Source organism: Nerophis ophidion, linkage group LG16, assembly GCF_033978795.1.
Source record: "Nerophis ophidion isolate RoL-2023_Sa linkage group LG16, RoL_Noph_v1.0, whole genome shotgun sequence".
In the NCBI taxonomy this organism is placed as follows: Eukaryota; Metazoa; Chordata; class Actinopteri; order Syngnathiformes; family Syngnathidae; genus Nerophis; species Nerophis ophidion.
The window spans coordinates 37926885-37953195 of record NC_084626.1 but is presented as its reverse complement, the minus strand read 5'-3'; the positions used below and the strand labels follow the sequence as shown (position 1 = coordinate 37953195).

General features: G+C 39.4%; 1 protein-coding gene across 3 annotated transcripts in view; it reads right to left on the bottom strand.

The window, feature by feature from the left end:
* Positions 1–26311, bottom strand: part of LOC133535366 (inositol 1,4,5-trisphosphate receptor type 1) — a 208308-nt gene that overhangs the window by 42897 nt on the left and 139100 nt on the right. For all 3 annotated transcript variants that reach the window (XM_061875143.1, XM_061875144.1, XM_061875145.1), the window contains 10 exons: positions 24605–24792; positions 13662–13845; positions 12471–12724; positions 10871–11071; positions 10681–10791; positions 10469–10564; positions 8901–9047; positions 6624–6731; positions 6318–6510; positions 866–988 (listed from right to left, as the gene is read on the bottom strand). In XM_061875143.1, coding sequence (XP_061731127.1) covers positions 866–988; positions 6318–6510; positions 6624–6731; positions 8901–9047; positions 10469–10564; positions 10681–10791; positions 10871–11071; positions 12471–12724; positions 13662–13845; positions 24605–24792 — 1605 coding nt within the window. The remainder of the gene's footprint in view (positions 1–865; positions 989–6317; positions 6511–6623; positions 6732–8900; positions 9048–10468; positions 10565–10680; positions 10792–10870; positions 11072–12470; positions 12725–13661; positions 13846–24604; positions 24793–26311) is intronic.

Here is a 26311-nt window from a genome sequence, read left to right as displayed (position 1 = left end):
TATATATATATATATATACATACTAGGGGTGTGGGGAAAAAATCGATTCGAATATGTTGTGCGATTCAGAATCGTTGCTCATTTTTAAAAATATACATAAATATATACATACATACATACATACATATATATACATACACATATATATACATACATACATATATATACACACATATATATATACACATGTATATATAAATATATACATACATACATATATATACATACATATACAAATATACATACATATACATACGTATATACATACATATTTATATACATATACACATACATATAGATGTATATAAATATACATATATATATAAATATATACAGACATACATATATACACACATACATACATATAAACAAATATGTGTATATATATATATTTTTATACACACATATATATATATATAAAGATACATACATATATACAAACATACATATATACATATACACAATATATACATATGTGTATGTATATATATATACAAATGCAGTGTATATATATACATATAAGTATGTATATATGTATATATATATGCATAAACATATATATATACATACACACATATATACATACACACACACACATATATATATAATATATATATAATATATATAATATATATATATATATATATATATATATATATATATACACTTTGCATGCAGTCCGTTTTTAGCCGCCAGCCAAATATGAAAAGCCCAATGTGGCCATCTAGTCAAAAAGGTTGGACACCACTAGTCTAATCATCAATTTAAATTGTGAACAGAGACCAAACAATGCAAAATGACATCTTCCAAGACACCGGATGAACTCAGAAGTCACACTGAGCTTTGTGATCATGTTTCGACTGACCTCCGTGTATCCCTTCCAACGGGTAGAAGAAGCAGACGAGCAGGTTCATGAGCACGGCCAGATTGAAGGAAACGTTGCTCCACACGGATATGTTTCTGGAACACCAGAACAATACCGGCTGGGCTGGGAAGGAAGACATAGAAAAATAAGAATTGTCAATAAAAGTAAAAGGGCCATTCACAGTAGGCCATTAGTGCCAAGCTAGGATATACCCCTCTGTCTCCTGGACCCAACTGGCTTTGTGCTAAGACCTAGTTAATTGTCCCCTCACTTCTATTCTGATGTAATACTGCAATTGCCCTTACTTTGTGGATTATTTTTCAACCATTTTCGTGTCATTTTTATCATCTGTACTGGAAAGTGGCGGCTGTCATTAAATGGCCCATCTAATGCTGACATCATTGGCAATTATTTCCTTGTTCTGGACCAAAATGATGTCTGCAAGTAAAATTCATCCCAAAACAGACACATTAGTGATTAATAGCCTTGTTTTCTAACGAGTTTTTTTGTTGATTGATTGATACTTTTATTAGTAGGTTGCACAGTTCAGTACATATTCTGTACAATTGACCACTAAATGGTAACACCCGAATAAGTTTTTAACTTGTTTAAGTCGGGGTCCACGTTAATCAATTTATGGTACAAATATATAATATCAGCATAATACAGTCATCACACAGGTTAATCATCATAGTATTTACATTGAATTATTTACATTATTTACAATACGGGGGTGGGATGAGGAGCTTTGGTTGATATCAGTACTTCAGTCATCAACAATTGCATCAACAGAGAAATGGACATTGAAACAGTGTAGGTCTTACTTGGTAGGATATGTACAGCGAGCAGAGAACATAGTGAGTTCAGATAGCATAAGAACAAGTAAATACGTTAGAAGTACATTTGACTATTTACATTAGGTTATTTACAATCCGGGGAGATAGGATGTGAATGGGGGAGGGTATTAGTAAAGGGTTGATGTTGCTTGGAAGTGTTGTTTGAGAGCGGTTTTGAAGGAATATAGAGATGCACTTACATTTAAACCTGTTGGGAGTGCATTCCACATTGATGTGGCATAGAAAGAGAATAAGTTAAGACCTTTGTTAGATCGGAATCTGGGTTTAACATGGTTTGTGGAGCTCCCCCAGGTGTTGTGGTTATGGCGGTCATTTACGTTAAGGAAGTAGTTTGACATGTACTTTGGTATCAGGGAGGTGTAGTGGATTTTATAGACTAGGCTCAGTGCAAGTTGTTTTACTCTGTCCTCCACTCTGAGCCAGCTCACTTTGGAGAAGTGGGTTGGAGTGAGGTGTGATCAGAGGTGGAGGTCTAAAAGTAACCAGACTAGCTTGTTCTGCGATGTTTGCAGTCTAGATTTGAGGGTTTTGGAGGTGCTGGGGTACCAGGAGGTGCAAGCGTAATCGAAAAAGGGTTGAATGAGAGTTCCCGCTAGAATCTTCAAGGTGCTTTTGTTGACCGGAGAGGAGATTCTGTAGAGGAATCTCGTTCTTTGGTTGACCTTTTTGATTCAGTTTTACCTAAGTGTACGGATAGCTTGTTGTCAGCGAGCCAGGTGCAAATATTAAGGAGTTTCAGCAGATTTTGGTACGGGCCTGCATGTGCCTGCTGTCATTACCTACAGAGATTCGGAGGCAATTTCCTATTGTGTAGTATATGTTCTGGTGGAATCTTTATATGATATTTTTACGCAGAATTTGTAGGAATGATCAAATATGTCTGCCAATTAAAAAAGTGTGGAATATAGGAATAATACATGGATCTCTTCAGTCATGTCAACTCACGCAAAATATGATGGATCAAGCAAGAGGAATGTAATTTGAGGTACTCAATTGAATGATTTTAACTTTGAAGAAGAAAGGTTTTTGTGGGGGTTTGGATAGATTTTTTTTTATTCAAGCCATATACCATCCTGGAATTCATGAGCACCCCCAAGAATGTGAGAGACTGCCAGAACCTGCAAGAAGCTAGTATTCTATTTTCCATCCTCTTCTACTGATGTTTCCTCAAGATGCATAAGGAAATACTCTGGTGGCTTTTGAAGAGGAGATGGATGAGCAGGCAAATCCGTAAATGGTGTTTCTTTCATATTTACTTTTTGCTGAGAATGTTAACCATATCAGCACTGAAGTAAATATGGACCGGGTACAAAACATGCAATTATGTGACCAAAGAATAGTTTTACATGTGTTTATCTATTCTACACTGTCTATGCGGGAAAATGGGCTTCAGTTCTGCAGATGACGTCTACATGTAGAGTCTGGCATTCCAAGTACAGTTAGTTAGCTACAGATCACTCAAAAACAAATTCATATTATGGAAAATGACCACCAGATTAATTTTCAGGAGGAAAAAAAACATTAAGAGAACTTGTCAATGAAACTTCTGTCATCTGGACGCTGTGACTCCTTTAGTTACTTGTGAAAACAGCAATCACATGAATTGAACATATGCAGTCAGGAATGGGTGATCGTGCTGAGTTTTTGACTTTTGGATCGTATTGAGTATTTGTGTTTTATTTCTATTATGAAATGTGTCAAGGAGAAATTACACTCATTATATAACACTGTTACGTAGAGAAATTGTGCCAGAGGGTAAGTGTAGTGTGCCTGAACGGAAAAAACAATGAGCTCACACCAGTCAAAGAGTGATGGACTTTAGGTGTAAAATGGGTGCAGTAAGCGTGTGGGTACGCCCCGAAAATTGTGACCTAATCCCTGGCTGGGCTATCTTTAAATTTTATACATAGCAGTAGTAAACACTAGTGGAGACACACTGGAGCATCTGGCACTTTTCCAGTGCATGGCAAACAATTGTGTGCCTTGTAAATGTCACGTCCATTATCACTTTTGGTCACAGACCAAATTCCTATCAACTTGTCAAGTTCTGCCCAATAAAATGCATACAGGTGCATTTATACTATAAAAACAAGTTAAATATTATACAACAGCATATAAAAGAGGTCAGATATGATTAATGTGACCATTTTTATTGTGTTGATGAGAATGACGAGATGCAAGTAATTTGAATGCAAGACCAAATGTGGTTTTAAGCTTGGTTTAGAAGTTGTGACGGCACGTGGGTCTGTGTTTGTGTGTTTAAGAACGCGTCCAAGTAATCTCTCAGTAGTGATTCATACGGATACCGTACACGTTTTTCACGGCTTGAAAAATATGGAAAGTCCCCTGCATGGTTTTCGAGAGTGGACTGAAAACCCAACAACAACACAAGCACACAGATGTCATTGTCGCGTCTTGTTTGTGAGTCTTTTTCTCCATTCTACTCGCCACAGGATATCCTGCTTGGACTTGCATGGAAAAAGCTCCCTGCAGACTCAAGAATAAGGTCTGTCTACTTGTAATCAGGACAGGAAATCTTGCAAGCTGCTTATTATTTTCACAATAATCATCACTGCACAAACAAAAACCTTGTAGTGACTCACTCGTGAACAATGCCCCAAAACACTCCACTAATATCGGATATGTCTAAGACATGCAACTGTGAAGACACCATGTGTTGCTATTATTTCCAATCATAAACATATTTTTCATTCATATTAGTTTTAAGGTAATTATAATTAAAATGGTAAAGGCAGTGGATTTATTTGTTTTGGACATTTATTCAAGCATCACATTTGTACTTGCACAAATTCAACGTGTCCAAAAAAGTGTAAGAAAAAGCTGAGTTTGTTTAATTGTAGTCCTTCAACATTTACTGACAATTTGTTTACTTCTTGTGTTAAACACATTCACACTTACAACAATTAATGTGTTTCATAAACGTTTTTCACTTCCTGTGTGCATATGTCACCAGTTTCTAATTGGGAGGCAACATTTTTTTTTAGAATGTTTGGCAGTAGACCGCTTTTGCAGTTAAGATGTAAAAGAAAAATGAAAGAAAAAAAAATACTGTTAAATAAAAAAAAAAAGAGTACATTCGAAAATATCCATCCATCCATCCATTTTTCTACCGCTTGTCCCTTTTGGGGTCGCGGCCCCGCGCCTTCCGCCCATGTGCAGCTGAGATAGGTTCCAGCACCCCCCGTGACCTCAAAAGGGACAAGCGTTAGAAAATGGATGGATGGAAATAAACAAATCACACATCTATGAAAAACAGGTACAAAATTAAAAGGTTTAAGATGGATTAATTAAAAATATATATATTTATCATTTTTATTGATTTACAATAAAGAAATAAATATTTATTATTCATTTGTACCACCATTATTTATTTCCACTGTTTTTCATTATCTTTGCCTGGAGGATATGTAATTGTTGCTGTTGGTTTGTTAGTTAGTTAGCAACATAACTCAAAACGTCATGTATGTATTTTCATGACAATTTCAGGAAATTAATACTTCTCAAACTCAAACAGTGTTGTCAGTGTAACCAGGCGACAAAAAACATGCAATTAAGTGATCAAAATAATAGGGAGCAAAGTGGGTTAAGTGTCTTGCCCAAAGACACAACGGCACTGACTAGGATGGCGAAAGCTGGATTTGTATAACCATACCAAAAATACCAAGAAGAATGATACCAAAAAGCACAAAAAAACATGAGATAAATTAATGAGCTAAAAAAGCCACTATTTTTATTTTTTATTTTTGGCCACTGTACATATTTTTGATTGATGTCACGCATCAATCAGTGCTGTTGATCACCTTGGTGAACTTACTGGAGCTACCTCAACAAACCATGACCTCAAAATATACCCGACAACATTTATTGCATTAATTAACTGCGCCAGGTGGTTATTTATTCGATGAGGGTTGTCAGTAAGTTAGTTAGCAACATAACTCAAAAACTTATGGGCTTATTTTGATGAAACCTTGAGGAAATGTCAGAAATTGTACAAGGGATAAGCAATCAGATTTTAGGGGTGATCCAGATCACCATCTAGAGTCATGATTTTCATTTATGGATTCTTTACTACTGGGAAATAGGGTCTGGGAGAAGGTCTGTGCTCTATTTTTCCATTTCTTTATTTAGTAATGTTGTTACTTTTTATTTTATTTTATTACATATAATAATACTCAATATTTATTCATTTTATAGATAGAGATTAAAAAGTAACATTTCAAACATAAACAAATTGCTTGATGTGGTTGTATTTGCTGCTGTTCAGCTGAATAATAGAAAATATATTTTCTAACATAATATTGCTGTTGAACATATTATAACATATATAAAGTTTCCAAGTCCGTATATTTTTGTTCAGCAATCATTTGTGTTGTTGTGGTCAAATGCTGAATAATTAATTAAATAAGTGTGTTATTTATGAAAAAAACATTAAATTAAAAATAGTATCCAGCATATCAAATATATTTGCCATCCTGTTGGATGCCAAGAATCAGTCATCCAAATCAACTGAATTGATATTGTAAGATTTACACTTTTTGAGGGAGTTGCTGATATTACATGACCCTGCTTTATACCTCTAAGCTTCTTCTGCCAGTTCATCTCATTGAAGAGGTCCTCTGATCGCAGGAAGAAGTCGTTGATCTTGCTGCCCTGCTCGTCTCTCTCAGTGGTGTAGTAAACTCGAAGCTTGGACTCCGAGGTCAGGAACTCACAAATATTCGGCACCGGGAAAACAATCTCTTCCATGGTGCGGTCCTGGCGCACAATCTGGAGACAGGGATTCACAGTCACCACTGATAGTCTGGAGAGACGAGCTCTACATGGTTTTGTCGTAGCTGGTTGTTAAAGCCTGTGCTGGTAGTAAGAATGTTGTTTATGACCTCTATCTGAGCTGTGTGATTGGCATAAAACTCCAAGGCTTCATCTCCGTCTCCACTGGGTCCTACTGGCTTTAACATTGTAGACAGTTCTTTATTGTGACGGGCCAACTGTATGAAAAAACATAAGCACAGGGGTATATTATCACATTATTGGATATTTGGGGTACATCATTTTTGTAATCTGATTTTTCAATATGGACATTTGCTTTGTTACAAAGGCCTACTGTTTCACGGTACACATTATGTGAAGGATGGGAACTGCCTCACTCCATAAAAATAAGTGCAGCCCAAGCTTTGGTTACCAATAGTGCCAAGGAGAAGTTAGAGCTGGTAAACCCAAGTCTGTCGTTAAAGACCTACTGAAACCCACTACTACCGACCACGCAGTCTGATATTTTATATATCAATGATGAAATCTTAACATTGAAACACATGCCAATACGGCCGGTTTAGTTTACTAAATTGCAATTTTAAATATCGCGCGCAAGTATCCTGCTAAAACGTTGCGGTATGATGATGCGTGCGCGTGACGTCACGCATTGGAGAGGACATTTTGTTCCAGCACCGTTAACAGCTATAATTCATCTGTTTTTATCGCATAATTCCATAGTATTATGGACATCTGTGTTGCTGAATCTTTTGCAATTTGTTCAATGAATAATGGAGACATCAAAGAAGAAAGCTGTAGGTGGGAAGCGGTGTATTGCGGCCGCCTTTAGCAATACAAACACAGCCGTGGTTTCATTGTTTACATTCCCGAAAGATGACGGTGAAGCTTTACTATGGAACAGAGCGGTCAAGCGAACACGTTTCCCTACCACATGTCAACCGGCAGGTTTCGGTGAGAAAATGGTGGTAATACAGTTAGTCGGCTCTTACTGTAGACATGAGCGGAGAGCTTGCATCGTTCCTCCTGCGCCTGTCAAAGAGGCAGCTGAGGACTCTCGTGCCTCATCCCACCAGCCGCCCTCGACCGTCGGATGCTTCCACGGTGGAGGGGAAAAAAATAAATAAATCTCAGCCCGGTCCCACCGGCCGCCTTTGCCTCGTTGAGAAACGTGGCTTCCCTCGGAGACACTTGCGGTCACCACACCCCTCCGGCTTTTTTTTTCCCCTGCCGTGCCAAATTCAGTTCACAAAAGTGCCAGGTTTACGCCACTTTCTTGCCGCACACTATTGCTATTGGATTGGACCACACACACAAAGTAGAGTGTATTATGCAATGATCATTTCGAAAGATCATGTTTCGAAGAGGGTCCCTTGCGAAGGGCAGAGATGGGCATCGCCAACAACCGTCGACTGGTGCTGAAGAACGGTGCGGGGCCGACCTTCAGGTTGTACAGGTACGACCATATAATCTCACTAAAACACTAGTAACACAATAAGCAGATAAGGGATTTTCCAGAATTATCCTAGTAAATTTGTCTAATAACATCTGAATCGCTCCCACTGTTGTCTAGTCTTTTTTTTTTTTCTAGTCCTTCACTCTCACTTTCCTCATCCAGGAATCTTTCATCCTCGCTCAAATTAATAGGGAAATCGTTGCTTTCTCGGTCCGAATCGCTCTTGCTGCTGGTGGCCCTGTTTGTAAACAATGTGCGGATGTGAGGAGCTCCACAACCTGTGACGTCACGCGCACATCGTTTGCTACTTCCGGTACAGGCAAGGCTTTTTTATTAGCGACCAAAAGTTGCAAACTTTATCGTCGATGTTCTCTACTTAATCCTTCAGCAAAAATATGGCAATATCGCGAAATGATCAAGTATGGCACATAAAATGGACCTGCTATCCCAGTTTAAATAAGAAAATCTCATTTCAGTAGGCCTTTAAAGTCCCCTGTGTAGGAACTGTCAATCTCTCCAAATGCGTAAACGGACAAAGACGAGTGGAAAATAAAAAAGCAGTATGTCAACATTGTTTAGTAGTGATGGGAAATGAGGAAACATGCTGGAAATAGTAACGCTACATTTCATGTACTAAAAATAAATTATACGCATTCACTAAACTAAAAAGATACATCACAAAGTAGTACTTCTAATGATTTTTTTTGTTGTTATCTGTGTTTTTTTAGAATTCAAAAATTATTGTACACAGAATTACTTGCAAAAAGTTTTCAGTTTTAATGATCATTATCATTAAAGCCGTTTATACAAAAGCAAAACAGTTTTAATATTTTGCAAAGTGAAACGAAATGCAGCCTTAAATCCGAGGTACGTACCGTACCGAGGTTAAGGTGTATTGTTACACTCTTAGTAGTAATTTAAACTTATATCAGACCTGGTGAGCTAGGATATAAATGTTGTGCCCAACATTTCTGGGCGATGCGGCATCATGTTCCTCATCCTCATCCCCATTATCCTCCTCCTCCTTTGTGTCCTCAAATTCCACCTCTCCCTGCAGATACGCCTTTTTAATCACCTCCACCTGGAAAGACAATCATTGTTTTCATTTCATAATAATATTATAGAGAGAGTGATGCATAATGGTCACCACAGTGGAGAACTAGTCAAAAGATGTTTTTTCAAAATGCTCTGGTCTTGATGTCTAAGTTGCGTGTCGGTTTGCTACAAAAGACGCTAGTACGCTATTTTGTCTTGCCATACACTGCCACTCATTGGTCAGCTATAAAAAGAACAAGATGGCTGACTCAGTAAAGAAGTGCAGAACAGAAGAGACATCTCTGTCCGGTGCTTCTATTCCAGGAGACCTTTGCAGGTCTTCAAATATTCCAACATCAAGCACTAACTAAGTAAGAATGTAATTGTTAACAATTCAGAGTACAGTGTACCTTGGGATACAACTTTAATTGGTTCTGTGATGCAGCTTGTATCTCAGAAAACTGATATTGCAAAATTCATTTAAATCAATGTATTTGGTGGTTGGCCTTTAAAAATACATAATCTTTTAGATAAGAAATATTGAAAAAAAAAACAATACAAGAGGATACACTACAAACAATTAGAGTAGCTTTATGAAGTAATGTAATAATAATGTACAGTGGAGAGAGGGCTTCCACGGAAACCCCTTTGAGCTGCTTTTCCATCAAACACATCATCAGAAACTTTTCTGTATTTTCAACTGCTTCGCTAAATTGGCTACACGCTCAATCATTTTCTGGATGATATCTTTCTTTAATTCAATAAATATCTTAGAATAGAATAGAATACAATAGAAAGCACTTTATTGATTCCTGGGGGAACTTCAGCAATCTTCTGCTTCTTCTTCTCTGCTGTCCTTCATAATCACTTTTTACCTTCCCACGGTTTGAAAAACAAGGTTATGTCCATCTGTAGCAATAAGCTATTGCTAGCAAGTAGAACCGGGTGTTTGAACAGGGATCTCACGGGGTTTACTGTGACGTTCACTATGCCAACTAGTGTAACATGAATTTTTGCTCGCAACCTAAAACATAACAATTAACCGAGAGACTTAACCCCAAAAAACTCATAAGATGAGGCACACATATCCCGAGATACCGCCGCATTGATTTCGCGATTTGAGAACTAATCATATGTCTACTAAATTGGACGTGTAACATCACTGACTATATTTCAATTTCCACGTATGGGATTGCGCGACTTAGTTGTACTTCATCTGCAGTAACTTTTTGTTGCAATTCAATTAATGTATGTTACTACTATCTTTTTTTCTTTAGAAATTGTGGATATTAGTCCTATTATTGTTATTTCTAAGACATGTTGTCCGATGTAGTGGACATAACGCCAACTCTCTCTAAAACATGTTCAAAAAAAGATTTCATGTTTTTTTTTTATCTTCTACGCTTAGAAAATAATGACAACAATCATCATGTTTCAAAGTGTTAAGATGCAAAACAAATTCCTCACCAGTTCTTTCGGCCTCATATTGTACAAGATCCTTTCAGCATTCTCGCTGTCATGACGGCTTTCCATGATGGCAAGCAGCAACTTGGACGCATTGTTCTAAGAGTGAGAAATGCCCTTTAAAAAAGTTCATACTAAATTGGCCTTCTTATATAATTCCTAAAAATGAGGCTGATTCTTCCTAAACTCGACTTTCTACCTGCCAGCCAACTCACCTTGAGCTCCAACACAAGATCCATCCGCTTCTTTCCAAGCGGGTTGATGTCATTAAGGATCAGAGCAATGATGATGTCGATTCCATTGGACTCGTGAGTGGCAATACAATTCTTGAGTTGAGAGTGAAAAAATACGCATATAAATGCACAAAGTATGTATTGATAGACCGTACAGCCTGTTGTGTTGTACCTGGTTTTCATGGCAGGGGCCTTGGCAGTACTCAGTGAGGCTCTCCAGAGTTTGGTTGATGAGGGCAACATTCTTCTCGTTGATGTACAGTCCCAACAAGCCCAGACCTCCTGTGGTGCTGCCGCAAATGCAGTCCAGAAACTGAAGAGTCTCACACACCAGGTTGTAGTTGTTCTTGTGGTTTTGACAACGAAGAAAGTTCTGAGGAGATAGAAACAGTCGGTTCAAGTTTCATCAGTTCAAACTAACGGACTCAGATGTACTGTAGTTGAAGTCTGCAGACTTGATCTGCCCAATTGAAGATTGTTTTCTCAGCACTGAACCGAAGAGTTGCGATTGATTGAATGTACTGATCACCTGCTCCTTTCGACACCTAAGCTTTTGCCAATACTACTCCACCTTATTTTTGCGCGTAGGTGTGTTGTGAGTTCTTTGAAAGCTGAGTTTGTTGAAATTGGACTAATTTCAATTTCGGGATACAATTATAACTGCAGGCTCAGTAAACATTAATGTTCGACCAGTCGCAAACTCATCTTTGATTCCAACAGCAGCTCTAGTAAAAAGCCTTGTTATATTGGCAATGGTCTAAAATGTGGCTCAGTTGGTAGAGCGGTCGTGCCAGCAACTAGAAGGATCCAAGTGCTTTGCACAATTACGCCATTGTAGTCTATCCCCTTGTTGTGGGGTAGACTGGCTGGTAAATGCACATTCATCCTCCGCTGATGCCATTTTTAATACAAAATAGCAAATAGTTCAAACTAGTGTTGTCTCCATACCAATATTTTGGTACCGGTACCAAAATTATTTAGATACTTTTCGGTACCTTTCAAAATAATGGGCACCAAAAAAAATGCAATAATGGCTTTATTTTAACAAAAAATTTTTAGGGTACATTAAACATATGTTTCTTATTGCAAGTGATGAATAAAATAGTGAACATATAAAACAACTCGTCTTTTATTAGTAAGTAAGCAAACGAAGGCTCCTAATTTAGCTGCTGACATATGCAGTAACATAGTGTCATTTTTCATTCGATTATTTTGTCAAAATGATTAAGGACAAGTGGTAGAAAATTAATTATTAATGTACTTGTTAATTTACTGTTAATATCTGCTTACCGGTACTTTTCAGAGGCACTATAGTACCGAATATGATTCATTAGTATTGAGGTACTATACTAATACCGGTATACCATACAACCCTAGTTCAAACTTATAATGGTCAGTAAACTCCATATAGAAGCGCTAAAGACTACAATGGCTGACGGGGAGAAGACGCTGTTGCAGTGGAGCCACGTAAACAAGACCGCCCACAAAACAGCGCATCCTGAAGAGGCAGTCAGAAAGCGGCTTTGCAAAACATAAGCTAACAGCAAGAGATAAAAACACCTTGTGATCATCAATCACAACACAAGTAGAAGCTGATACAGTCTGTCATCATTATCTCATCATTAGACAGTCTTTTGTAATGCCTTCAGAATACCATTATTAAACACGCATACAGAGTAACCAAAGTTAACATCGCGCCTATAAAAAGCAGCAAAGAGAGAGAGCCAAATGTAAAAGTCATCAAGTGCACCACTTGGCTCGACCAGACTAACCTGCAAGTCACGGTTGTGATTCTCGCAGAGTAGCTGCAGGAAGCGAAGTATGGGCTGCATGATAATGATGACGTAGCTCATCTCTCCTTCGTCCTGATTCTTATCCCCGGCGCTTGGCTGGCCATCTGCTGAGGTGAAGTGGTCCTCTGGGTCAGCCTCACGCCGATAAGAGTTAAAAGCCTTCTTAGTGGCAGATGAGGCCTCCACGAGTTGCTCTCGCACTTCCTCTGTCATGACGACCGCTGATTCTCTTGCTGAACACACACAAATGTAAGCATTTTGGTTTCTTCTCACATTGAACAGAGTGCACAATCAACCATGTTAAATTCTTTGAGTGTTAAACATACTTGGCCAATGATTCTGATTCTAATTACAAGCTTTTTGCAGTAGGTTTGCAAACACAATGTATGAGAATTTAATGTAAAACTAACAGCTTAAAATCATTTTGACATGTAATAAGGAAATAGCGGGCCTTTCAATCCATGTCCAACTTAGAAACCCGACAACCATTTATCACAATAATATTGCTGGACCAACCTGGACACATTTCATGCTGTGCGAGTTCTAGCATTGGTGCTAACTTTAGTGTTTGTGCTTACGTGCAGTGCATGAACAAACCTTGATGCATTAAAAGTCCTGCTGTCAAACGATTTTTTTGATTTTTTTTATCAGATGAATCACAATTTTGCATTGTGATGAGTAACAGTTAAGATCGCAGTAAATTATTTGGGTGCATATCATTTATATTAACTTTAAAAAAGACCCCAATATTTTGACAAAACAGCAATTTTATTGTCAGAAAGTCATAAGTGAAAATAAATTGTGTGATTAGGCTGCGTTTAAATATGATTTATGCGATAATGTTTTGTGATTAACTGCATGAGGTAAAACACTAAGTTTGACAGACTTTGTATGAAAACAATGTGACAATTTTTTTTTTTCAAACAAAAAGTTGTTTTGTTAGCATTTAGCATCAATTCACTTGGCTTCGTTAGCTACAGGTTATGACATTGTAGCTCTTTTTAAAGCGAATTGGATGCGTTATAAATAGTAAATAACAGCAATTGAAAAGTGAATTCACTGAAATGTATTTTAATTTACTGCAGGAGCTTAAAAGTAAGTTACACATGTTAAAAATAGAAGTAGACAAGTCTTATCGGTCCTTAAATCTAACGACCGGTGACCACAAACCTTTTTTGCGGACAGGGGTATCTTTGTCCTGGCTGTCATAATCTCTCTTTCGGTTCCCAAGGTCGCTGGTATTTACCGTCACCGTAGCTTTGATTTCCAACTGGGCCAGCTTCATGCGGTCGTAGAAAACTCGGAAGAACTTTTCAGACTTTTTGTCTTCTGTCAGACGGCAAAAGAACGAACGCTGGACACATAATACAAATAAACAGTTACAATTGTGAGAACGTTTTTCTTTTTTTTCTGTCACTCACTTAAATACATAGGAATGGAAATTATATATTTAAGTAATATTTAACGATAATGTAGGACAGTTGGCATATTAAAGAAAAATTCTGAATTTACAGACAAGAATAAAATAGACACAAAATGAAACATTGAGTTGATCTCAGGTAAATAGATTATACAATCTCGTCAAGCATGATATTTTGATTTTCTTAAAGTAATATTTATAAAGGGTTTAATTGTATGTAATCTGATGGTACGGAACTTTTCGTATGATACAGAAACATTCATGGAACATATTGGATGAGGGACAGGAAGTGTAACTACCTCGCAATATAATCAACTTCCTGCCTGGGAACCTTTAGAAATACGTACATAGACAAAAACAACTAAATAAAAAAAAATGCAGTGTTCCACTATTGTCCAGTAGAGATGGAAACGGGACGATGAAGTTCAAATATTGGCCAATGGGTACTTAATTTACGAAGAACCAAACAGAAATTGTTTTTACAGTTGCACTGCATCGTAAAAACAAAGGAAACAAGGCCATTGTTGTTTATGTTCCACACATCCGTATTTGAATAACCAAACAACAAAATTAGATATCAACAAGCGTTGTGTATGTTAGTGTACCATAGGTAATGCTCGACTGTCCAGTTTGTTAAGTTCGGACTAGACAGAACAAAATGAAACACAGCATCTGCAGCTCCTCAATCTTTTTTTTGAAATGTGCGTTTCGTAATGCAAAGTATGCTCAAGGTATGCTCGCAACAAAAAGCTGAGTGAAAAGCTCTCATCTCAAATTACTTGTGAGTTAAAGTACCCCTGTCTAAAAACGTGTTATAATTAGCCTATTTATGACCATTGATAAAATGGTCCTAAATGTACATTCACCTTATACAACTTTAGTGGAGCAAGTCTGGATCTAGGGAGGCGTGAGCGTTTAATTTACTTATTGCTCAGAAACGGGATCACGCAGGATTAGGGCACTTTTTGCTTCACATACAGTGTGTGTCGGCTTACCGGGCTGTTGTTTTGATTATGTAACAGCTCTTATCTGCAGAACACTCCGCAAAGGCCTCACCCAGTAGAGGCCAACTCACCACACAAACAGGGTGAGAAATGACATGGGAGGGAGAGGCCTAGCCTACTTACACAGAAAAAGAGATCGGTTTTAAACAGTCCGGAAACAAAATAAAAGACAGAGGGAATAGGAAAACTTGGAGAGAGAAAAAAAAGGTGAAGAAAAGCAGATGACTGAAGGAGCGGAAACAAGCATTGGACACACAGAAAACTGTATCTGGGCCAGTGAGGGCTGTTATGTAATCACCTGACTTTCCAGGTTCCATGCTAAAATTGGGCTGCTAAAAACGCAAAATATGAATGAACAAAGAAAAAACAAGCTTTGTATGTCTTTATCAGCTGACCTTGTGTAGTGAGTTAACACATTAAAACACACATTCTGGTAAATATGAACACTTAATGAGCCAAACAGGAGGAGGCAAAGCTCTTATTAGGACAACTTAATGCATTATTTTGTGGTCAAACGTCTTCTGGAGCCACTTAAACAATGACATAACTGTGTGCTTGTGCCCTGAAGCAGATTCCACAGGCTCATGCCCCACCCTGGGCCTCCACCACTAAGCAGCAGCTCAACTGCACGTACGCACCATCAACACTCAGGGATGAGCAGAGAGCAGACTAAGGAGGGAGGCGGGGTAGAGAGTTGCTGAGCCAGGCCGCCCGTCGCCCAATAAACAACTCTGACGACAGAGTGGAGTAAGGGACTGCCTACAACTCACAGAAGGGCAGCACGATTCTGAAAAAAATGTGAACCAAAATTTTTTGAGACGTTTTTTTCACACATGCGCAGACACATGGTTCAGTGCTTACAAGAAATTGCACTGTTTATTATCATTACTATCATTATTACCTCCGCCGGGAGTTTATGTAATCACAGGGTGTGTCTATTTATCAATTAGTGAGGAATAGATTTTGGGTGGGTATTAAAAAACTTTTAGGAAATGTCCAAAATGTGATAAGCAATATCTGATTAGATTTTGGGGGTGTTCGGGATCATTTCTACTACAATACGCCAATGTTACAAAGCTGAACTGCTGTGTACATGTAGGTTAGCGGCCCCGCCTCCGCCCACAGAGACAAACACAGTGGTAACTGAAAGAGGCTTCACTCTGTTGATCTTATTTTGCCATAGTGATGGGCAGATATTGATGAGACTGTCACTGTCACAAATGGGATAAGGAACAAGTGATTAAGTGACAAGTAATTACATTTTGGGGGTGATTCTGATAACTGTCTGGATACTTCACTTTATTAGACTTGGTGAGGCTGCAATTTAATTTTATGCTCTTAAAATCTGGAACAGTCTGACAGTAGATGTAAGACTTGTCTCAACATTGGCAATGCTCAAACCCAAGCTGAAATGACTTTTATTTAACTGTGCATATGACAACTGAACGTATTTTATCTAAACTCTTTGATTAAAATGTAATTATCCATCCATCCATTTTCTACCGCTTATTCCCTTTGGGGTCGTGGGGGTCGCTGGTGCCTATCTCAGCTACAATTGATTGTAGCTGAGATAAAATTGAATTAATTCATAATTTTTTTTGCCTTCTTTTTTTGTGCTCTATAAATAAACTTGATTTGCCTACTATCGGGAGACTTTTAGTTCTCTGTGCTATTTGAATGTTTTTTTAGTTATTATGTTCATCATTAGGCAATGCAAGGTAAGGCAGTTTTGTTTATATAGCACATTTTACACACAAAGTAGGTTAAAGGCCTACTGAAAAGAGATTTTCTTATTTTAACGGGGATAGCAGGTAAATTCTCCATTCTATGTGTCATACTTGAGCATTTCGCGATATTGCCATATTTTTGCTGAAAGGATTTAGTAGAGAACATCGACGACAAAGTTCGCAACTTTTGGTCGCGAATAAAAAAGCCTTGCCTGTACCGGAAGTAGCAGGCGATGTGCGCATGACGTCACAGGTGTGAGGGCTCCTCACATCTACAATCATAGTAGACACCAGCAGCGCGAGCAATTCTGACCGAGGAAGCGACAATTTCCCCATTAATTTGTGCGAGGATGAAAGATTTGTGGATGAGGAAAGTGAGAGTGAAGCACTAAAAAAAAAAAAAAAAAGAAAAGGTGACGGCAGTGTGAGCGATTCAGATGTTATTAGACACATTTGCTAGGATAATTCTGGAAAATCCCTTATTTGCTTATTGTGTTAATAGTGTTTTAGTGAGATTATAAAGTCATACCTGAAAGTCGGATGGCTGTCGTGAACGCCAGTGTCTGTGAGAGAAGTCGAGGAGCCAAGATCACAGCTGCCTTTTTGAGCTGGAGGATGAGGTCGTGTAATCCACTCAAGTCTCCGGTAAGAGCCGACTTACTATCACAATTTTCCCATCCAAAACCTCGCTGGTTGACGTAGAGAAACATGTTCGCTTGACCTCTCTGTATTAAAGCTTCACAACAAACAAGAAACACCGGTTGTGTTTTGGTGCTAAAGGCAGCTGCAATCCCCCGCTTTCCACCAACAGCATTCTACTTTATAGTTTCCATTATTAATTGAACAAATTGCAAAATATTCAGCAACACAGACGTCCAAATTACTGTGTAATTGCGCCATGAAAAGAGACGACTTTTAGCCGTAAGTGGTGCTGGGCTAATATGTCCGCTACAACCCGAGACGTCACAAACACGCCCCATCATACGAGTCATCATTCCGCGACGTTTTCAACAAGAAATTTAAAATTGTAATTTATTAAACTAAACCGGCCGTATTGGCATGTGTTGCAATGTTAATATTTCATCATTGATATATAAACTATCAGACTGCGTGGTCGGTAGTAGTGGGTTTCAGTAGGCCTTTAATGTAAATGGTAAATGGTTATACTTGTATTGCGTTTTTCTACCTTCAAGGTACTCAAAGCACTTTGACACTACTTCCACATTCACCCATTCACAAACACATTCACACACTGATGGTTGGAGCTGCCGTGCGAAGCCCTAACCACGACCCATCAGGAGTGAGGGTGACGTGTCCTGCTCAAGGACACAACGGATGTGACTAGAATGGCGGAAGCTGGGGATCGAACCAGGAATCCTCAAGTTGTTGGCAAGGCCGCTCTAGCAACCAAGCCATGCCTTCCCATGATACATTTAGACCCCTTAGATAAGTAAAATTTAATTCAAGAACTTGCACACAAAGCAACAACAATGGAGATGACTATGACGTGCGCATTTTCCGCGCATGCGTACTAGGTTGTGTGCGCCGGCGGACGGAGGGGAAGGGGGTCTTAAACGACGGCATTGTGTGTGTATGGCAGGGATAAGGTTAGGTGGGATATAGCCTGTATAACCTTAGCCAGCTTAGTGTAGAACAGGCCTTAGTGTTTTTTAAATCAACTTTAAAATTGTCTTTTAGCTGTTCTTCATGGTAGGTCTCGGAAGGACAATTGACCTTTGAATAGGAAAGAAAAAAAGCAATGAAAACAATCCATCAAATCAAAACTCAGCACGCTTGCTCCCTCCACAATACGATAAAGACCAGTCAAAAGAAAAATCATCTAATGCGATCGCTGATGAATATTCGCCAGGTCAGTGAGCCAACTCGCCCTAGTCTGCTTGCTGTAGGATGGGGAGAGTGATGAGGAAGTGTCAGCCATCATGCCAAGTTTGTGTTTGTAATGCAGCTAGTTAACTAACGTTTAATAAAAAGTGTGTGGTTGGGGGGTGGGAGGGGCTGTTAAGCAGTCAGTATGCAATAACATGCATCGACTGAATGAGAGTGTGCAGGGAGAGGAGCACCCGCATTTAGAGCTCCCCTCCTCCCTTTCTACCATTACATAAGTCACACACACACACACACACACACACACACACACACACACACACACACACACACACACACACACACACACACACACACACACACACACACACACACACACACACACACAAGCTTTCCAGCACAAGCACACACAACTTATTCCACGTCCACTGACTTTTACAAACATTCACAAAAGTAGGTCAGCTGTCTCTGGCAACAGGCACATGCCTGCGTTTCAAGAACACGCCCATGTGTCACACAAATCCCTCCTGAAGACGGAATTTTCTACCGAAAATATGCAACCCAAATTTGCATTTAGCTGCTTATGATGTGTTACCGTCACAGCAGAAATCCATCCCAGCATGCAGCTGGACACACGCTCTTGGGATCGGCACCATGTTGGCACGACATATTTCAGTCTGGGCATTAGCCCCGCTATTGGGTTTCACCGTTGGGAGGTGAATTTAGTTTGACAGGTGGTGACTGGAGGGGAATACATCTGTCATTAGAGAGTTACGACTGTATCACACCAATGGCTTTAACTTGCAGAAGCTGTTATTTTAATTGAGAGAAAAGATGGAAGCCGTGTTACAAACACCAGAAGCGCCAACATGGACTTCCACACCCAAACCGCACTGTGATGACAACTCTTACACAACTGCTATCTGTCTTTTGGTGGCCTGATGAGGGGATGATGTGATGGATGGAGTGACACAATGGTCAAGGAGAGGATGGAGAAAATCTAATAGTAGAAAATGATGCAGCAAGAGAGAGAGAGAGAGAGAGAGAGAGAGAGAGAGAGAGAGAGAGAGAGAGAGAGAGAAAGAAAGCGAGGAGAAGGACGAGCATACCCCCCCGCCCCCACCTTCTGTAGTGTTGGGTAAACACAGGCTGTCTGTATCCATGGCGACTAACACTGATTGGAATGAGACGGAGAGGAGAGGGGCGAGGTGGAGGCGGACTCCGATGAAAAACAAGGTCATAGCGCTTCCCTTTCTCTCCTTCCGCTCCGCAACTTGGCATCAACAAAGGGATGTTATGTAACTGCTATTTATACTTGCGCTCCCTGGCCCTCCCCCCTCCTTCTCTCGTCAGGCAGCGCCACATGCAAACCAAACGGAGCTCCTGCCTGCCCCTCCTTTTGGGATCTGTCACTTATGTCATCATCTTGCCACAATGACAGCACAATGTGAATTACCCCCCCCCAAAAAAACAACAACAACAAAAACACAAAAAAACACTATTATACACAAAGTACAAAGTGCTTGTTGTTGCCAAATGGCAGTCCTACAATTTGTCACAGATCTACACAATTAACCATCATAGAAATGTTATTAAAGCTGGAATGTGTAAAAATTCATTTTAAACCGTTCTAGTATTAAAATCTACAACTTTGCATAGGGCACATTTGCAAAAGGGACTGCATGCATGTGGTTTATTTCTGTTAGCGCTGAAGGCCACAAGTAAATAGTTAACTGTGTTACGAGAGAACAAGATACAAACATACTGACTGGTGCTCAGCTCCAGAGGTCAAAAGGTTAACTATTTTTTTTAGTTGGCTCTATTGTTGAAAGAGAAAAAACAAACATATTTGGTAATTTTGTGATCATTGTGATCGTTTTGGGTACAGGAAGTGGGAACACAGTGCAAAACATGATATTGCTTTGCGTTAATATTTTTCAGACGAAATTGAATACTACTGTCAGGTAATTGGGCTTTACTGTGGAAGAGGGGTCAGTGCGTCTGCCTCACAATACGAAGGTCCTGCAGTCCTGGGTTCAATCCCAGGCTCGGGATCTTTTTGTGTGGAGTTTGCATGTTCTCCCCGGGTACTCCGGCTTCCTCCCACTTCCAAAAACATGCACCTGGGGATAGGTTGATTGGCAACACTAAATTGGCCCTAGTGTGTGAATGTGAGTGTGAATGTTGTCTGTCTATCTGTGTTGGCCCTGCGATGAAGTGGCGACTTGTCCAGGGTGTAAAACCGCCTTCCGCCCAATTGTAGCTGAGATAGGCGCCAACGCCCCCCGCGACCCCAAAAGGGAATAAGCGGTAGAAAATGGATGGAAGGGATGGATGTCAGGTAATTCTTCAATAGTATATATATTTTTCCAACTTTTCCCATTAGGAGAATGTTAATCAGATGGTTTATTTTAGATTCATTTATTAATTCAATTACAAAAATTTTGATTTGTTGTTTATTGCTTCAATTATTCTTTTTCTGAGTTTAACAAACGAAAATGTATACAGCATGAGTGCCCAGGACTTAAATACTCCAAATAGAGCGAGGAATGGTCCAAAGAAAAACAATGACGACAGGGGACAAGAAAAAAAGGCCCAAAGAAAAGGAGAGAAGCTGTCAAAAGTTTTGCGATAATTTTAAACATTTGTTTGCCACTTAATTGTAATGTATACAGTATATTAAGTATACAAAATGTGTTTTCTTATTATTCAACAGTTAGGATTAAGTGTGAAATTGATACATTTATATTTTTAATCATACTTTGGCAGAGAGCCTTTTTGTTTAGTTTGGGTTAGTTTATAAAATACTATATAAATAGCCTGCTCAGTGGCCTTGTCATTGAGTGTCTGCGCTGAGATCGGTAGGTCATGAGTTGAAACCCCGGCCGAGTCATACCAAAGACTATAAAAATGGGACCCATTACCTCCCTGCTTGGCACTCACCATCAAGGGTTGGAATTGGGAGTTAAATCACCAAAACGATTCCCCTCACCTCCCAGGGGTGGAACAAGGGGATGGGTCAAATGCAGAGGGTAATTTCACCACACCTAGTGTGTGTGTGTGACTATCAGTGGTAATTTAACTTTAACTTGAAAGTGCAATTGTAATATTAATTGGTTAATAGTACAAACCCCGTTTCCATATGATTTAAGAAATTGTGTTAAAGTTAAAGTTAAAGTACCAATGATAATATGGATGTAAATATAATTAAATCCAATGATTTGCAAATCCTTTTCAACCCATATTTAATTGAATGCACTACAAAGATAAGATATTTGATGTCCAGACTCATAAACTTTATTTATTTTAGCAAATAATGATTAACTTAGAATTTCATGGCTGCAACATGTGCCAAAGTAGTTGGGAAAGGGCATGTTCACCACTGTGTTACATCACCTTTTCTTTTAACAACACTCAATAAACATTTGGGAACTGAGGAAACTAATTGTTGAATCTTTAAAAGTGGAATTCTTTCTCATTCTTATTTTATTAAGGGTTGGAATTGGGGGTTAAATCACCATAAATGATTCCCGGGCACGGCACCGCTGCTGCCCAAAGCTCCCCTCACTTCCCAGGGGGTGTTCAAGGGGATGGGTCAGATGCAGAGGACAGATTTCACCAAACCTAGTGTGTGTGAGACAATCATTGGTGCTTTAACTTTAGCTTTATGTAGAGCTTCATTCGTTCAACAGTACGGGGTCTCCGCCGTCATATTTTACGCTTCATAATGCGCCACACATTTTTCATGGGAGACAGGTCTGGACTGCAGGCGGACCAGGAAAGTACCCGCACTCTTTTACTACGAAACCAAGCTGTTGTAACACGTGGCATGGCATTGTCTTGCTGAAATAAACAGGGTCGTCCATGATAACGTTGCTTGGATGACAACATATGTTGCTCCAAAACCTGTATGGACCATTCAGCATTAATGGTGCCTTCACAGATGTGTAAGTTACCCATGCTTTGGGCACTAATGCACCACCATACCATCACAGATGCTGGCTTTTGAACTTTGCGCCTATAACAATCCGGAAGGTTAATTTCCTCTTTGTTCCAGAGGACACCACGTCCACAGTTTCCAAATATAGTTTGAAATGTGGACTCGTCAGACCACAGAACACTTTTCCACTTTGAATGAGTCCATTTTAGATGAGCTCGGGCCCAGTGAAGCCAGCGGCGTTCCTTGGTGTTGTTGATAAATGGGTTTTGCTTTGCATAGCAGAGTTTTAACTTGCAATTACAGATGTAGCAACCAACTATAGTTACTCACAGTGGTTTTATGAAGTGTTCGTGAGCCCACATGGTGAAATCCTTTACACACTGATGTCGGTTTTTGATGCAGTACCGCTTGAGGGATCAAAGGTCCGTAATATCATCGCTTACGTGCAGTGATTTCTCCAGATTCTCTGAACCTTTTGATGATTTTACGGACCGTAGATGGTAAAATCCCTAAATTCCTTGCAATAGCTCGTTGAGAAATGATGTTCTAAAACTGTTCGACAATTTGCTTACAAATTGGTGACCCTCACCCCATCCTTGTTTGTGAATTACTTAGCATTTCATGGAAGCTGCTTTTATAGCCAATCATGGCACCCACCTGTTCCCAATTAGCCTGCACACCCGTGGGATGTTCCAAATAAGTGTTTGATGGGCATTCCTCAACTTTATCAGTATTTATTGCTACCTTTCCCAACTTCTTTGTCACGTGTTGCTGGCATCAAATTCTAAAGTTAATGATTATTTGCAAAAAAAAAAAAGGTTATCAGTTTGAACATCAAATATGTTGTCGTTGAAACATATTTGACTGAATATGGGTTGAAAATGATTTGCAAATAATTTTATTCCATTAATATTTACATCTAACACAATTTCCCAACTCATATGGAAACGGGGTTTGTAAAAGTTAATCCCAAAAATCCTTGTTTATTTAAACTTTTTTCTCTAAATGATGGATTGAGTCGATAAACGTGTTGTAGTCCATTACTCGCGCAAAATAATCAATACATTACTCGACTACTAAAAAAATAGATGGACGCAGACCTATTTGATTCGGCTTATTTCTAGGCTTTATCCATTTGCACGCAATCATCCCATTTATTTGACGTTGTGACACATACAATTCTCCAAAAATAGTATTTATAATCTGTAATCGTTTTAAGATTTCTCTTTGGGTTACAATGCGGAAATGCCCAAACAGGATACTTTACCAACAGAAAATGTTTTTAAGTTCTGGCTACTTCTTGGCTCTCCTGCCAGTCAAAAGCTGTGCTGCATATTTTATAAATTATATACTCAGGACAAAACCTCACTCAATATGTACCGGGTGGGAAATTGGTGCCCTTAAGGGGGTCCGTACCAAAAATCCCATTACGGATACAACGACTGTCGGACATCTGGTTATTATCCATTGCCGGGAGCAACATTAATATTTCCACTGGGTCAACATTTTACTGCTGACTACAAAGTAGTGTTTCCATGTAATTTTAGAATAGCAGGGAGAGAGAAGCTCAGGTTTCCCCCTTCATCCATCTATTCTCCTCACTGTCCCACTTCCGGAGGCCCAGCATGACCCAGTTTTGGCCGGCGAGAGAGAAGGCGAGGGAGTAGGAATGTTCAGAAGGCTGAGACATCCCTTATTGTTCATTCACACTGGCTTTATGTAACAAACCCGTCATGTGACGCAGTTCTGCCGCAAGCGTGGGAAGCAAAAGCATTATCTCCGCCGCACGGCTTCCTCGCCCTAATCTGATTATGACAGCCCCGTGATTGCACAACAAACGCAGAGGTGGACAGACTGATCACACGATGCGTATCAACAGACACTTGCTTGAAGAAAAAAATCAAAAAAGAAAGAAGGCGCTATTTCGACTGTAACGCCATGAACAGCGTAAAAGGAAGATGTCGTACATAAAGATATGCATTGGTTAACATTGTCACTTTAGCCTAGTAGCCAAATCGAAGGGCACACAATATAATGTAAAGCTGCTCTATATAAAGTATGTGCAGCTAAGGTGGCACACTGACCCATATACCCAAAGAACCATGTATTGTACAGCACACCCTCTTCATTTGCACTTGCATTGGTGCATTGTGGGATACAACAGAGGGTTACCCGACCTGGATGGTGGTGTTTCCGCCCTCTAGCAGAGCAATGGCCAGGAGGATGCTTTCTTGGAAGACTCGGTCACTGGTGGTGTTCATGATGAGGTCAATCACCAGGTCAGACGCTCCTTCTTTGTCCAGGTGACACTGCACTTCCGCCAGGCTCATTTCACCACGACTCAGACCTCCGGGGGATCCCAACACTGCAACATCACAGATCAACAAGTGGAGAGAGGAATATGATTGCAGTTCCTCACTGAGAATACTTTCATTCTTGTGGGTGTGAATGTGTATACCCCTGGACAAAGCGCATATAAAATAAGGGATCGCTTTTTGTAAAAGTGAGTCTTGTACATTTGTGTACTATGAATTTAAATGACAATATGTCCTCCAGAGAACCAGCGTCTTGCTGCAGTGGATATTTGTGTTTGGCATAACAAGGCTATTTTTTTCCCCAGAAATGTGTAACAGACCAAAAAATAAAGTCCCCTGCAGAAAATCCTGGTTCGCAGAAGGGTTTAGGTGTGCATGTGATAGATATACTGTACTGTAGATATATCTATTTACTAGAGATTTAACGGTATTTGGGTTTCAAAGTCTTCTCAATAACACCATGACGTGTGACAGGATCAAACGAAAACTTGGTGAGTGCAGTTCTTTTTGCCGTTTTAACGTTGGTTGGATCTGTAATTACCTCTCCTGTAATCCTCTGTGCAACACGGGACTGGCAAAATGGATGCATTGAACGCCGTAAGCAGGAAGTGAAGTGTGTTCGTAATTGTCGTAGATAACATGAGTTGTTTTAGGATATTAAATATTTCCATAACTGTTTGAGTTATGTTGCTAACAAACAGACAAACAAGCCCAGGCCAAAACATAACCTATTTGGCGTAGGTAAGAAAGTCTGCGTTCTGCAAACCGAAGCACATCACTTTCGTTTCTAGCGTTTCCAAGGCGACGCAGAGCTAGCCGGCCGGGAGAATCACCAACAACAACAAGTTCAACGCAGGAAATAGGAGTAAACTAAAAAGCTACTTGATAGTACATCCTCAATCCAGCCATCTATTTTTTTAATTATTAAACGTTATATTGTTAATTTACCGTTCTATGAAACATTTTCCAGACTGATATAAAAAATGACCACTGTAGAGGACAATCAATACTTCCCATATTGTAAAAGTTGAAAGATACTATAAAATATAAAATAAGGGATCGCTTTTTGTAAAAGTAAATTTTTAACACATGTATTTTTACACACTGGATGTTTATAGTCACTAGGTTTCCATGCACTAAACTAGTTTGATTCCTCCAATAGTTTTTTTTCTTCTATTTTCACATCTGTGTGTGAAGTCCGAGTGTCCACGCACTCTCTCTAATGCGACAATTGGTTATACGGGAATGGCGTGGCTTGGCTGATAGAACTGCCGTGCCAGCAACCTGAAGAACCCTGGTTCAATCCCCATCTTCAGCCATCCTAGTCACGTGTGTTTTGTCTTTGAACAGGACACTTTGCACTTGCTTAGGATGGGTCGTGGTTAGGGCCTTGTATTGCAGCTTGCACTATCAATGGGTGAATGTGGAAATAGTGTCAAGCGTTTTGAGTCCCGCCAAAAGTACGCTTCCTCCATTTAAGATGCAAAAAAATGGACATGAAAACAAGGAAGAAGAAGGAGAAATACAAACAAACAACATAGCGAGCAAAAGTCAGCATTACTGGTGTGA